The 16,643-nt window shown below is 36.9% G+C and overlaps 1 protein-coding gene across 1 annotated transcript; it reads right to left on the bottom strand.

Annotated features, from left to right (window-relative positions):
• Positions 1 to 9,864: 9,864 nt before the first annotated feature.
• On the bottom strand, positions 9,865 to 15,033 carry hhla2b.1 (HERV-H LTR-associating 2b, tandem duplicate 1). Its single transcript, XM_057322050.1, has 9 exons — positions 14,998 to 15,033; positions 14,451 to 14,544; positions 13,430 to 13,738; positions 13,062 to 13,349; positions 12,570 to 12,890; positions 12,255 to 12,359; positions 12,125 to 12,187; positions 10,856 to 12,018; positions 9,865 to 10,115 (listed from the first exon to the last, which is right to left on the bottom strand). The coding sequence occupies exons 2-8, from the start codon at positions 14,521 to 14,523 to the stop codon at positions 11,951 to 11,953; spliced, it is 1,227 nt and encodes a 408-aa protein (XP_057178033.1). The 5' UTR covers positions 14,524 to 14,544; positions 14,998 to 15,033; the 3' UTR covers positions 9,865 to 10,115; positions 10,856 to 11,950.
• Between the last annotated feature and the right edge of the window lie 1,610 nt (positions 15,034 to 16,643).

The raw sequence follows: 16,643 nt of genomic DNA, 5'->3' as shown, positions 1-16,643 counted from the left end.
TTTTGGATATACGAGGATTCTGCCCGACAGCGACGATATGCTTTATAAACAGAAATGCTCTCGTCTTGCTCTGTTCTGCGATGCGCGTTCATGACTTCACAAAATACGTAATTACGTTGAAAAGGTCACACTTGACGTAGGCGGAAGTACCGAGTCAGTGTTTACAAGTTGAACGTGCAAGTTTTCAACGTAATTACTTATTACGTGAAGTCATGAACGTGCATCGCAGAACAGAGCAAGGCGAGCATTTGTGTTTATAAAGCATATTCATTTTTATTTTTTTTAGAAAATGAACGATCATTTCTCTAGATAAGACCCTTATTCATCGTCTGGTATCGTTTAAAGCCCTTTGAAGCTGCACTGAAACTGTAATTTTGACCTTCAACCGTTTGGAGTCCATTGAAGTCCACTATATGGAGAAAAACCCTGGAATGTTTTCATCAAAAATCTTAATTTCTTTTCGACTAAAGAAAAAAAAACATAAACATCTTGGATGACATGGGGGTGAGTAAATTGATCATGAAAATTTATTTTGAAAGTGAACTACTCTTTTAAAGGGATAATTCACCTGAAAATAAATATCCTGTCAGCACTTATTCACCCTCATGTTGTTCAAAACCTGAATGTGACTTTTTCTTCTGTGGAACACAAAAGAAGATATTTTGAGAAGTGTCTCAGTGGTTTTGTGTCTATACAATGGAAGCAAATGGGGGCCAGTGTTGTTTGGTTACAAACATTCTTCAAAACATCTTTTTTTGTGTTCTGCAGAAGAAAGAATATCATACAAGTATGGAATGACATGAGAGTAAGTAATTGATGAAATAATTTTCATTTTGGGTCAACTGTCCCTTTAAGACCCTTTACCCAACCATGTACACAAATACAGTCAACAGCATCACATAGACATGGCTTACTTCTTTCTTTTCTTTTTCTTCTTGTTTACTGCACATAAAGGGATTGGTGTGTTGCAGGGCTGTGCATTAGAGTCACTTCCCCAGCCCTCACCCTCCGCACCTGCCTCAGGCTCACACCTGTACGCTTCACTTGCCAGGCACCTCGCTGGGTTCTCTGTTGGTGTCTCCATTCTGGGACATAAATGTTTTATGAAGACAGCGATTTAAGAGGCTTCTAGATTTAGTTATATGGCTTTGTTCAAGGACTCATGAGCAGAACGATCTAATATTGTGTCATGTCACATGCCCTTTGTGAAACTCAATCGGCCATATCGGTGGTTCCACTGGTAAAGGGCAAAACGTTAAAGATTGGCATCATGTTTCTGTCCTCATTACCTTCCACCGATGAGTATGCTACTTGTCAACAACATTACATTCTGAACAGACCAAGGAGAATTATTTTGACAGACAGCGTACTCATCATCACGTCACAGAATTGACATGGTAACACTTTACAATAAGGTTGTATTTGTTAACATAGTTAATGCTTTAGCTAATATGAACTAACAATGAATTTTACAGCATTTGTTTTGAGTTGTAACCTGTGTTTAGCGTTTGTACCCTTTGTTGTGAATTTGTGAATTCAACACTTGATTTTGTAATATCCATACGCGGGCCGCCAATTGACTAGCCCTGGATTAGAGGGTTCTCTCTGGAATTTAGTTCATGGATTATTTTGTTTTATTTTTTTCTTTGATTTGGCGCCACTCTATTTCTTTTTTCCCCTTTAAAGCAACACTATAGAACTTATGCTCACGGTTCTCCCATGTGGTTGATAAGCGCAATTGTCTGTTACCAGTGTTGTAAATAATGTCACTGTATAAGCTTCCCCGTGGGCAGCACAATACTTGTGAATTTGTTTACTAATCTGATGGAACCGGCAAATGCAGATACGTTGTTTGGAAACCATCTGGCACTCTTCCGCAGGCAGGGGATGGGCGGGCCTGTGTGTACCGACTAGGGTGACCACCACCCAACAAACCAAATTTGGGACACCATTGAAAGGTAGCGCAATACTGTGATATAATAATAATAATGGAATGAAAACATTTTGATATAATTTTTTATCTTATAAAAATAATTTGTTATTTAGTCCATTCCAACTACAACATAATTAAGGCATAGATAAAATGTTATACTGTATAACATAAAATTTTTTTAATGGCGATTTCAATTTAAGGTTCACTGTCTCTTTAAATTTTGAGCACAGAACAGATGTGGAGTTATCATGTTGTACACTACACTTTGAAGATCTTCTCAAAAAGAGAAAACTAAAGGAATAAAGAACAAACAAATAATGAAAAAGAGTAGCGGCTATGAGGCTGCTCAGGTAGCAGCGACTGTAAAATTTGTCTGTTTAAGAGTTGTTCTACCACTGAAATAATTTTAGAGACATTATTTTAAAGTGGAAAAACTACAAAGTGTTGCTTTAATTTATTCTATTTTTCTTTATTGTTGCTTTGCAAATAATGCATTGTATATTGCTCACACACACAGTTTAATAATACTGCTTTTCGGAAAATATTTTTTTTAAACTTTTAATTAATTAATTAATTAAACTTTTCTGCTTCTTCCACTACTTCAGCAATATTAATAACTAGATGTTACGTTGTAACCCCCTAGATCATCAGAAGTTCGTAACAATGTTAATTTGAACATTTACTGATACATTTTAAAAACAAATATTTTAACTGTTAACACTACATAATGTATCATGAACTAACGTGATAATTGTATTGACATTAACTAACATTAACAAAGATTAATACAAGCTGTATACAAACTATATTGCTCACTGTTAGTTCATGTTAGTTAATGCATTTACTAATATTAACAAATACAAAACTACGGTTACCTTCTAAGTTGGAAAATTCTCCTGTCCACACCACTTAGGTTTGGCTGTCCAGCAGACGGCTATTATCCTCCCTACTGTGAGCTGTCTGTCTGGGGACTGGCACATAATCCCTGACAAAAAGAAACAAATTTACCTCTTCTGTGCTGAGGCTGAGCTTGGATATGCTTACATACTGACATACTGACACACTGAAACCTTAAGATCAAGTGACCTATTAGAAACACAGGAGAGCTTAACCTGATACACAAACACAAAACTAAAGGCCAGGAGGCGAGTAAGAATCAGAGGAGTAAGATAATCCCCTATTACTTGTCAAAAGTGATGAGAAAAGAGGTTTGGTTGCTGGAACAACGAAGCAAATATATATTAACAGGTTTTGTAAAACATAATGCACATGTTCAAATGATGCTATTGAGAATCAAAAGATGTATATTCAGATTTTATTATCAAGTTGTTTTTAACAAACGTCACATTTAATTATTCATTAATAATAGCACAACACAATTAGGCCTATTATAAAATAAATTTTCTAAAACAGCTGTACTACTGAACACGAATTTGTAAAATTCGACTTGTAATTGATATACGACTTAATAAAAAACATTCACAAAAAGCAGAAATTGAAATGATTATAATCATACACAATATAAAATGGTAAATAATACCATTAAAATACATTTGTATGCAATGGGTTTTCGAGTCCAACTAACCATAAACTACCGTTTTTTCTACCCACATTTAAGTAACTTTAGTCTCACTGTAACTGTACAAACATTAAGCCTCCTAAAAACATCAAACTGTCCTTACGGAAATTTTTTAATGTTAAAAATCATTCATAGATAATAAAAGCTCAAGCTTTGCAAACAAGGTTAATCGCATTTGGCGTATATCTGATTTCGTCAGCGCACGACTTTCCCTTTACAATTGCCATGGCAACAGGACGCTTTTCAACGGGTCAGCCAGCTGGTAAGCAAAAAATACACTAAACATCCTTGGTTTTGATTCTAGAAAAATAACATACACACCTGTTTCTGTTATTATCAAAACGTGTGGTGTCAGCGAGCGGCAGGATCATGGATTTTCATGGCTACTTAGAAATAACAGCGGGATTCCCATGCCCACTGCGTTGCCAAGTGCTAGCAAAACAAATGAGAGCACGAGGTCAAGCGAACGTAGAGCTGTCCGTCTCACTGTACGCGATCTCTGATTGGTTCTGGCTCTGGTATTTGGCTCATCAGTCCTACGGTATGTGATTCATGGCTCGTCCCGGATTTACCTCATAAAACACAGCTGAACAAAACCTACATCTAAAATGATTGTTTTACATACACGTGTACAAAAAAACTACAGTGTTCCTGAACTGGACTAGCAACGCAGAGATTGTGGGTTCGATACCAAAAAACACATAAAAGACAAGTGTAGACTAAAATGCACGGTGAGTCGCATTTGACTAAAATGCACTGTGAGTGGCAAAAGATTGCAATCGCAAAACCGCATGAGCTCTCACACCGGTAATTAGGTAAAAATATGAAATACAGTTCAATGACGATCAATGTTAAGACCACCAGAGGGCGCCCTTGAATTATCTGAAATGTATTTTAAGCAGATTCCTTGTAGATGTTCTATGAAATGTTAATTATTATTTCATCTGGCACCAGAGGTCGCCAATGGCTTTAACTCTTTAAAATAGCTTTTAAATCATAATTTATGTTTTCCAGTCATATTTAATAGTTACCCAATACCCCCATCAAGTCAAAGCAGTGATCCTGGCACAAGTTCGTAAGTTCCCCCATTGACTACCATAGTAGGAAAAAATACAATGTTAGTCAAAAGTGCCCCAGAACTGTTTTCTGTCCTACATTCTTCAAAATGTCTTCTTGTGTGTTCAACACAATATCCTAATTTAACTAAGGCGTAGTCTGTGAAACCGGGCCCCTGAATGTAAACAAGGCTGGCTGTTTTCTCAATAGTTTTATCAGTTCAGGTTTTTAGCCACATGTTATTAAAAGCTGTATTACTCATGAGAATGTGTTGACAAATGTTAAAAGAAAATGTAAAAAAATCCAATCAGTACAAAAAGGCTAGAGCAGTGGTTCCCAAATCCTGTCCTCGGGACCGCCCACCAGAGAGAGTGTTTAAGATCTCTCCTTATATAAAACGCCTGACTCTGCTCATCAGCTAGTTTGTGTGTTAATTAGGGAGACATCTCCAACATTCTGGAAGGGGTGTCCCGAGTACTGGATTTGGGAACCACTTGGCTATACACATAATTTGAAGTCCGTCAGAAGTGATTTTGTAGGATTTTTAGTCAGGCACTGAAAAGGGAACCCAATACCCAACAAGTGTACAGACCACGTCAAAGCAGCGATTCTGATTTTCTAATGTGTAAGTTAATTTTCAACACGAGTTCCTAAGAACGTTTTTAAGAAGACGGTTCCTCACTACAGTTTTTAACACATTCTTTTAAACAATTTTCCTAGTAACTACTAAACAGAACACACTTCCGTGTGATAGTTTAGTAAATGATGAAAGTTTTTCATCTCAGAAATCTAACACTTAGGCCCGGTTTCACACACACGGTTTAGCTTAAGCCAGGACTATGCCTTAGTTGAATTAAGATATTTATGTCGCTTTTATAAAAGTGCCTTAGAAGAATACACTACTGGTGTGCATATCGAGACAAAACGATGGCACTGATATATTTGAAGATATTTCTGGGCAGGTTATATTCAGTTAAGACAGGTCACACATTCATTTTAGTCTGGGACTAGCCTTAAGCCTTGTCTGTGAAACCGGGCCTTAAAGCTTAGAGCTTCGCAAAACAGATCAGGTGACATTTTTGCCTTTTTCGTTCAAGCTAAAACACGATACACCAGCTGCACTTGTTTAAAATATTTGTCACGATACATCATACACACCTTAAAGCGCTGTCTTGCGATTTTTTGTTTAGGTATTTTTATGTCAGGTTAAAGGTATTGTGTCTTTTATGACACTATGAATAATCATTTCATTGTTTCATTTTGTGTTCTCTAGCACTATAATATATGGAATGTGAATGTAGCAGCACTAAAATGATCCCTGCTAGACATTGATCCTTGATTGTAAAACAAAACAAAACAAAACAAAACAAAACAGATTGAACAGAATAATAACACGTTAAAAACACATTGAGTATATACTCATATTGAGTCACATAGTGCAAAAACAGAACAACTTCAGTTTGTGTACAAAGTCGAATCAAAACAGATCACATTTGTGCATCAGATATGAACAAATCATAAATGTTATCTTCCATAATGAGCTTGTCATAACCAATGTTGTGTTGGAATGAAGTTTTGGTGTTGTGATCTTGTCTGGGCAATGGATTAGCACCTTTTGTTTGCTGAAAGAACTTGCTTGTTTACTTTTTACAGGGACCAGTCAGTCTTTTAATACAAACAACATATTGGGTCAAGGCCTCCCTGTTGAAAAAAACAGCATATGCTGGTTTGTATGTTTTGATGCTGGTTTGTGCTGGTTTAAGATGGTCATGTGCTGGTCCATAGCTGGTTTAAGCTGGTCAAACCAGCATCAAAACATACCTAACCCAGCATATGCTGTTTTTTTCAACAGGGCTCCAACCCAAAAGCTGCAGGTTCAGTGCCAAACAAGAATAACCCAAGAATTAGAGAATTCATTCTTAGAGATTATAAACTCTCAATTATTATGATTGCAATATTCATTTAGCAGACGCTTTTATCCAAAGTGACTTACAAGTTGGGTGTGAGTTTTTGAGTGGAATGTTCTCAAACTGGTTTACGTCACCTGCTTACAGTCTCACAGGCTCTACAAGTTACGAGGAACATGATGGGAATCTGATTTATTCACCAAGGTATGTCAAGAGAAAATAAAGTCCTTCTGCACGAAAAAAAACATTCTTAGACCTCAATGCTTGGAGGTTAGTAAACTTGCTGTGGCATTTGATGGTCTGGTGAATCAAGGAATGAACTGAACAGAATCCAACACTTGGTCAGTCAGTACAGACAATCATGCACACAGGCTTGACACTACAAGGACATGACGCTACCACTTGAAAAGTCTCACTGGTTCCTCTGTGAAACCGTTGTCCTCCCATTTGTCTCCAGTCCTCGTTGTTCTTATTTGGTGCTGGAATTCCTAGATATCCTCAAGACTCTTCACATACTGCAGAGTATGTCAATGATGTATTTCAGTCCACTCCGTAACTCTGTAGACTTATGTTTCTGGCGTTTGATTGTTCAGAGGTTGTTTCTCCTTAGAATCTTTAGTTGGTATTTGTGAGTCAGCTGGCTGTATTAGGCCACATCAAGACATTATCAAAGTTAATAGATAGTCTAAACTTTAAAAGTCAACTCATTAGTTCATTATGTATAAAAAAATGTTTAATAATATTGCGTCTATACTACTGTAGTTTTCCATGGGTCTGTGAATGGTGTACGCACCTGTTGCCTGTTACTGCAAAGCTTCCTTCTTTGTACAACACAATAAATCACAATAATTGCCGAAATAAGGACTAAAATAAGGAGAGGGATGAAAATCGCCAAGGTTGCATGAGATTTCACACCTATAAAAAAATTAAATGAATAAAATACAGTTCAATGACATTTGATCTGTTTTACATGCATTTCTTTGCTGTCTAGATTCTAGACAGTATAATATTCTTTACCTGTTAGTGTTACTTTGGTGTGTATAATGTATCTATGATGGGCTGTAGTGCTCTCACAGGTGTATGTTCCTGAATGCTGTTTTTGGTTGAGAGAAGAGAGTTTGACAGCTCCACAGTCTTCTGATGGAAATGTAATCTTGTTCATCCATTGGTCAAGAATCTGTTTTTTAAAGGGTTGGCTGTCATAGTTCAGTACAGTAGAGTCAAAAACCAAGGTGGTATTGTAGTTTTGATCCTTAGTTACTGGACATTTGAAAGTATCCTCATTCCCTGTAGGTTTTGAAATGGCAAATAGTTCACATTTGTTATATAGCAGTGTGCTGTCAGGTACTAAAAACAACAAGTAACATTATAATTACAGGCTGCTTACCTGATGGTGTTTGTTTAGTGGATGTTAGCGTCATATATTGGGCTGTAGTTGTCTTACAAGTGTAGGTTCCCATATGTTCTTTATTCAGATTATGAAGTTTGACTGTCCCATCTTCAGGTGAAAAGCTCACTTTGTCCTTCCACTCATCATGGATTTGTTGTTTAGAGTTTTTACCGTCGTAGCTCAGAACAGTGGTGGAAAAGGTCAAGATGAAGGAGTTGTTCTCGGTGATTGGACATGGGAGTATTACCTCATCTTCCACTGAGATGTCTGAAACAACAGAATATTTCACAGTCTAGTATTACTTAAATGTGCTGGGATGAACGAACACCACACCCGATGAATTTTGCAGTCCCTGGCTTACCTTGCTGTTTCAGACTAGCTGTATAAAGGGTCTTGTTGTTTGTATTTTTTATTGAGCAGTTATATGAGTAGACGTCATTGATGTTGCCTATCTTAAGTTCGCTGGTCACCACAAACAGTTTTTCGTCTGTCTCGGTGTGATTGTTCTTTGATGGGTTCTTTGCTGGGGGGTCTGAGGACCACGACACGGTTGGTTTTGGATAGACTCCAGTGGTGCTGCAGGTGACTGTGTCATTTCTTATTGTGATATCCACTGATTTCACAGGAGCTTAAACAAAAGGAAACATACAAACACGGTCACGCGCCAGTTTATGTCATGTGATAGAAAGTGTCATAAAATTAAATGTTTTATAGATTATTTATCAATTATTAACAGTTTTGAATGATAGAAGTAGTTAAAATATGATGTATTACACAAAATATGTGGTTGGTGATGAGTTTCATTGTAAAAATGTTTGCATAGACAAAGATAAGATAAAACACAGCAGATTGTTGTAGTAAAGTTAGAATGTCAGATATTCAGTTGTCTTATAAATCTTGTGTATTTTATTTGTCAATAGACCGTTTCATCGGACGCTCGCGCCTGTACTGCAGTTAATTGCTATTGAACTATTTATATTTTATTTATTTTAATATTAATTAATATTATTATTTTATTGTATAATAATTGTATTAAAGGTACAGTTTGTAACAATTTTGCAGTAAAATATCCAAAAACCACTAGGCTAGTGTTATATATTTTGTTCGGCTGAGTACTTACAATATCTCAAATGTTTCCAACTACTTGTAAATCGTGAGAAAATCGCCTTTCTAAACAGTGACACGGGGCAGTGCAGTCGCCTGTCAATGGCGTCATATCCGCGTTCCCCTTTGTTACCGCCTTTACTGATGTAGAAACCGCATGACAACAGTGTCGTGGACAAATGCGGAAGTAGTGTCTACCGTCTAGCAAGCCACAAGCTTGTTTCGAGCATTCACTTATTTATGGACTACAATTATTCACAACAATTATAAAACTACCTCATCCGCTAACATGATTTCTCTTTCCTGTCTGATTGATGGCCATCAGCGGTGGAGTTGAAGACAACAGATCCCATCATTCCACGCTCCTTCACAGCGTCATCAAGCTACGGCATTGTTGTTGTTTTGATAGTGCGCCCTCTAATGGCGGTTTTTCCAAACTGTAGCTTTAAATAAACGATTTGTTGAATTTTTGTTTGTTAATTTATTAAATAAACAATTTGTTGAATGCGTTGTGTATGCATATAAAGAAACCGTATGGGAGTGGGACATTGACATCTTGTGGTTTAGCTTGGTATCGCAGTCTAAAGTCAATACATTGGAGAGGCAAGTTTAGCCAAGTAACGGTTCTTCTCGGGTTCTTTTGCTTGTTATCAGAAATAATGTACAGGCATATTGTTTGTGAATGTGTACCGGAAGTTAAGGGCAGTCCACGAACGCGCGCATGCTCAGTAACGCTTGTTTATGTTGTTGCTTTGAAACCGTCTATACTAGTGCATTTACAAGAGTGAAAGTAAAAGATGAATGATTGTTTCAAAGTGTAAAGAGTGTATTGTTTCTCACCTTCTACAGAGACAACTACAAAATTCTCTTCATTTAATGTGTCGCTTGCAGCGTAACACTTGTATTTCCCTTCATCTTGGATTCGCGTGTGTTTTAACAAGAGTGATACGTTGCCTTCATTGATTTTAGATGAAGGGAGCAGTGATGTTCTGCCCTTGTATTCTTCATCCTGATACTACAGTTGGTCTTTGCCCTGATAGAATGAATGCACTGCTTTTTGTCCCTTGTACCAGTGAATGATGTTGTGGTATGTTGATTGACATGGTAACAAACACTCCTCAGAGTAAAAACAAGTGATAGCAATGTCTGTAGAGAAAGAAATCTGAATTACAGTACAAGTTTAAAAGCTTTTAAATGGTGTGTGTCATGCAGGGCTAAAGGCCAGTCACACAGTTTCCTTTCTTTGTCTACAAGTGTTAAAATTAAACTGAAAGTTCCTTGAAAATGTCCCTGGAGTTTAAAAACATCATGTGAAATCTGTGGCAAAATTCAAGTGTGCAATTATTTACTTGCTGTATCAAAGGGCAGTGTGACTGTCAGCTGATAGTGATGTTGGCAAACATTAGTCAAACTTTGCAATTTTTTAGACTAGAGAAAAACTCTCTGACAGCCTAAAATCAGTCTGTAGTTTACTGTTTCAACACGTACATTTTTCTGACATCTTTTCAGTTTTTGTAAAATCTTTAAAGGGATACTTCACCCAAAAATGAAAATTCTAATTTTCATTAGTAATTTTTCCTACTATCTTTCTCTGTGTTTATCAGAACAAAGAAATGTATACAGATTTGAACAACTCGAAGGTTAGCAAATTATGACAGAATTTTCATTTTTGGGTGAAGTGTCCCTTTAATCCTGATTAGTCCATGTCATTAACAAACCCATTATGTGAAGTTTCCAGTTTCATTTAAAAAGTTAACCGTAGTGAAAATATGTCTTATTTAGGTTTAAAATACTTAATAAATATGTTTCACATTCAGTGGAATAATGTGCTGTAGACTTGAACTGTATTTTTCAGACATGTTATAGCAGATGTTTCTGTTTCTTACCTTTACTCAGAATTAAAGGAAGGATCCAAAGAAAGTTTAAAGTCCTAGTCACCAGCTTCATAGTCATATAAATAAGTCCTAGAGAGGCATTTGTTCATAGCCACAAATCACAATGTTTGCTTTCATTTTAATAAAGAAACAAATGCACAATTAAACAAAAGCATGTCGTCCAGGTTAACTTGTTGAACTTGTTTCTCATTCCTAAGGTTGTACCTCCCATACTGAAGCTCTAGTCTAATGCCTAACTTAGTAATGCACAAAGTATTCTTTTGACGTTAACTTTTCTGCCACCTACTGCTTGATTTGTGTCATTTATTTTTATTACGTTTATTATATTATGGTTAAACTCCATAGACACGATTACATAACAGAAGCATATAATTTAAATATCCATTTACAGTTTTGACATCTCACTGTACAAGATCAAAAAAATGCATTGCTTCACATCAATAATTCACAATACCTTGTAGCCTAAGTCAAAGTAAAAAAAAGTTTAAAAAAAAACATTTCACACTATCAGACAGTTATTGGTCTTCATACGCAGAATGACATCCAGAAGTTTTTACTTGGGTCAAATGATTTGCAATTCAAAAAGGTATGATTTATAATAGAGAAACAATATAATTAAAGCAACTGCAAATGTTATTGTATGATTAGTCAGTTTTGTTAATTATTATACATTATTATAAGTACATCTCTGTATTTTTTATATAGACAATCCTGAAAAAATATTTTTTCTCAGTAGAATGCCACATAAGATCAACATTTAAAGGAAGCCCAGATTGCAAAACAAGCACTGAAGCAATGTTAAATCAGTGTTTCCACATCAACACCATCAACTCAGACTGAAGCAACATTATCTCGTGTATATTCTTCCCTTCAGCTTTTGTACTTTTGCTTTAACACGCTTTAACTTTTGTGCTTTCAATTTAATATTGCACCAACACTGATCTTTTAATCCCAACCAAAAAGAAGGTTCAGAAGAAAAATCCAATATCAATGTCATCTTTCTATCTGGGAAGCTCTATAGAGATGGTTTAGATGGCAATTTGATTGCTCTAAACCAAATGATTCCACTGCTTACTCTCCATCATGTCATGTTTGCCTCTTTTCTGTCTCTTCTGATAAGCAGATGGTCTCTGAAGGATCTCCACTGTTTGCATCTGTGAAAGTACAGGGCAGCGAGATCTGTTAATCTGATACAGTGGCATTAGATGAGCTGTTATTTATATTAGGATGACTATAGTAACTGTAAGCACAATAGACAACCTCTCATTGGGTGCATCTCTATAGCCTCCTCATGGGTTTGAATTGACCGTGTCCTGCTAACTGCTAAAAAAGGTAGAGCATGACAATTAATTTTACGAATAAATGTGCTTTTTGGTGAAATAATCCATACCTTTACATTTCACAATCGCTATGACTACTACTGCAGCAGTGACAGTCAGGCCTGTGATTATAGCAGCAGTAGTCCACTGGGGGTAGCTCTTGGGCAGCCTTTTAGCTGAAGGTCAGAAATAAGAAGTTTTTACACTTAATTAAGCAGAAATTAATAGAAAGAAATACTGTTTACTTATTCACAAAGACACAAATACTATGAACAATTAGGCCACTTGACAAGCATTTGTATCTCTAACAAACCAATACAAGCTTTATTTTAAATACTTAAAATTCACAGTTCATGATTCTGATTTAGAGTATAATTTGCTCTTACCAGTCATTGGAATGATGTTGACTCTAGCGTGGACCACATGTTTCGTCTGGAAGGAAGACAGGACGCATGTGTAGATGCCAGTGTGCTCCATTCTCATTGGGTTGTGTAGCTGTAGAGAGCCATTCCCTCTTTGGCCACTAGGGGGCACGAGCCGAATCCTCTCCTCCCAAACACTAAAGCCGAGGTGTGTGATGCTGTCATATGTGTAGATGACTGATGACTTGTGTTCTTTGGTGAAGGACCATGTCAGTGTAAAGTTGTCCAGAATCCATGGAGCCACGCACGGGATGATGAAGTCCTTTCCCTCCACGCTGTACATTTCTGCGTTAAGATTGAACATTCCTTGGTAACTAGTTTTAACGTGACGCAAGAATCATAGTAGTAGATTATGTTGCGAGTGATGCGAATAATTTTATGATGCAATGTCAAGCAATAACGATGATGAAATACCACGTAACGCGTTCAGGCGTTTATGAAAGTAAGAGATCAAACCTTTTTCCTGCAGCGATGTCCTCCATATCTGAGACCCGTAGAATGATTGAACCAGACAGATGTAGGTTAGATTGGCCTGATCTTCCAGCTTTCTGATTTTACTCTCTACTGTGTATAGGCCCTGCTTGTCGGCCGTTTTGCGGGTGTCAGTTTGAAGGCCGTCAGGGAGAACGGGCGGCTCGGTGAACAGTGTTACACGAGGAGCTGGATAGACGTCTCGGGCAGAGCATTTGACTTCCTCGTAACCGCTGAGCCATGACGTCTCCATGTTTACCGACTCGATAGGGGCTGGAATGACAAACGGCGATTGTGTTTGGCTGTTGTGCTGTTTCGAAATCATCTACAAGATCAAATCATCAAAGGCCCACCTTTTACTTTCACTGTGATGGAGTGCTCCCTCGTCTCCTGACTGCTGGTGACAAGACACCTGTATCTCCCTCTATCTTGCGGGCCGCTTTTTGGAATATGTAAAGAAGCGTTACCAAAGGGAATCGTGTCATTGGAAAGTGACGTTCTCCCAGTGTAACGCTTGTCTGGCTGGTCCAGAAAGCCACTTCCTTGTTTAAAAGTGTGGAGGAGAACATTCTGTCTGAACCAGTAGATGATCTCAGCTCCAACTGGTTCAAAGAGGCATGGAAGAACGCAGTCTTCTGAAAACGTGCAGGTTACCTGGACATCTAGAGGTGTGGTGAAGAGGAAACGTTATTGATTTGCTTTATAGATATCATAGAGAAGCGCTTTCTCTTTGGCGAAAGTCATCAAAAGAAAACTCTGAATGTCACATTATAAGGAACTCAGGGTGTTACATATTTCGTTTAGAAGGGTTAAGTAAAATCTACATCAGTTTTACAGATACCATGTGCATGAAAAGGCAAAACCTGTATTGTGTTGTTGAACCAATCTTTAAGCACATCAAAGTGAAATATTTGGGTCATAGGTCAAAACGTAATAAAAACAGACAAACAGTCAGACACACATAAGTAATTTTAGTGAATCCCTGTATGTAATTTGAGCCCTGTAGAAATAAATGTGGGAATAAAGACCGATGCCAATGCATTAGGAAATAAGAAATTCTTTCATCAATTATTTACTGTCATGTTGTTCAAGACCTCGATCTAACTCTTTCTTCTCCGGAACACTAAAGAAGATATTTAGACAAATGTCTCAGCGGTTATGTGTCCATATACGGTTGAAGTTACAGAAAAAGAAAGTCACACTGGTTTGTAAAAACACAAGGGTGAGTCAATGATGAAAGATTTTTGGGGGATGAACTATCCCTTATGGTTCTATATAAAGTCTGTCGCAAGCTACACAAATGAATGACTCTTCTCCAGAAGTCTCAGCGATGTACTTCTCAAGAAAAGAAACCCCCTGTTCAATCACTCTTACCTGGAGTTTTCCCATTTGCACAAACCAAAATCCACATCGGTAATAGGAAAATCCATGAATGCTGTCTTGCCATGGATCTCTTGAAAGAACTCAACTGCAGAAGAAACATTATGCAAAAAATCTCCTGTTACTTGGAAAAACTGTGAAGCTTTCATCAAATAGGTTTGTCATTATAACATAGATGCTCCATTTACCTAAAGCTGAAAGTGTAATCGTTTGACACATTAATACGTAACAAGTTTACACTATAAAATGTGTTTGTGACACATTTTTTCTTTGGGAAGAAGAATCTTGTTGATAAGGCATGATAAGGCATTCAATTACATGAAAATTCTAAGACATCATACTAACCTGCACACCTGTAGAAACACACAACCACAATAAACATGATCTACTTCATACTCGTCCGATTCAAACACATCTTGTTCCTGTTTCAGTCACTAATGCTCTCTTTTTACATTCTGCCCTTGTTTTATTCATTGAGTTAGTGATGGGATCATGCCGTCTAAATCTGTTATTGTCAATATAATACATAAGACTGACTTACTCATGTGTGCAATTGTGAACGGAGGTCTCATCTGAGTATCAACGATGACTAGACTGGGAAGTTTATTTTGAAATACCTCCATAGTATCAGCGTTGTCTAGACAAGTGGGGCTGTTACACACTTCACACACCTTGAGAAGAGGTGGAGTTTAGGATTTGATTTTAAATCTGTAACATACCATAAACAACCATGGATCTCAGACCCGGTTCTCAGCCAGCCCTGCGGCCCACATGAATTTTCCCTTTCGCAAATTATGAAAATTTAGTAAGATTAACTAACAGTATTGTATTTCCTTATAAAAAATAGATAAAAGAATATTAAATGCATCACTTTAAGAAAATGTAACATATAGAATGTGTTTATTTTTAAAAATGCTGTATGTTAGACAAAAGCTTAATCTGGTCATATATTTTTTTATCTGATTTGGGTGACCGGTTTAGTTTTTTTGCTGTTTATGTTTTTTTGTCAGCTGACAAAAGTGTTGTTGATAATGACTCAGCTGGCATGCTTCCTTTAATGGATCGCACCACCAGAATGTTCCCTACGTTAGGTTAGGTCCCTATGTTTTATAAAAAATGATGTTGGTAAAAAAATATATCTAATATAATATAATAAAAAAGATCAAATATAATATATAAATATAAAGATTAATATAAAATGTAGAGGTGACGTTTTGCATGTGACATTTTGATCCAAAGGTCTTAAAAACCCTCATTTACATCTATCAAACACAGGCACTGCCTAAAAACGCAAAATATAAATGTTTTATCAAAAATATTTTTCATTTTTACTATAGCAGTGTTTTATATTATAACAGGATCGTAATAGATAAGGATACATATTATTCATATACAGTACATCTTTGCATATTCACTGAGGTTAAAGGTCATTTGTTCCTGTAGGATCAGCTTTATACATTTTTCAAAACAATGTGATCTCTCTTGTTGTCTTTGATATGTAATATTTCTTTATGGGATGTGGTTGGTCAGACCACATGTTCGGTATCTGTGATGATGAATCTCGTCTCTGGTATGTGCCTTAATCCAGCAGATTATGAAATGCACTGGGATTACTGGACACAGGGAGGGGACGCAGTGATTGGTTAATCATTTTTCTCTCTCTATCTTTCCATCGTATGATCTTTCTCCGCACTTCACCCCCCTCTCTCAACCTTTCTGGAATTGTGTTAATGTGATTTGATCGGTTCGTCCCCCAGAGCTTTTTATAATAATAACTAATGATGCATCTAACTGAAACTAGAACATCAGATGATGCCAAAACAGCGTTCGTCAAAATGACCCGCCAATCTGTCAACAACACAGATTGTTTTGGCAGCTAAGAACCTTCACCCTTAAACCTTCATGTGCTGATATGATTCACAAATCTTGTCCGGATGACTAGATCTGTTTAAGCACATTATTACTCTTTGACGTCTATGTTACAAACAGTTTTTTCTATTTCAGGTGCAATGATATAGATGTATGGGTCTGGACAATGTGAAGGTGTGAAGGTATTTTCTCTGTAGAGAGAAACCAGCACAAAGCTTCTGCTCTGTGGAAATCCTGATTAGAGATGCTCCCAGCCCTCTGTGTAGGTTAGAAGATTTTACTAGCAGCAGATAAGAGGATTTGCGTGGAATTAATGCC

Source organism: Triplophysa rosa, linkage group LG23, assembly GCF_024868665.1.
Source record: "Triplophysa rosa linkage group LG23, Trosa_1v2, whole genome shotgun sequence".
In the NCBI taxonomy this organism is placed as follows: domain Eukaryota; kingdom Metazoa; phylum Chordata; class Actinopteri; order Cypriniformes; family Nemacheilidae; genus Triplophysa; species Triplophysa rosa.
The sequence above is the reverse complement of the archived record's forward strand: the minus strand, read 5'-3'. Positions and strand labels throughout refer to the sequence as shown.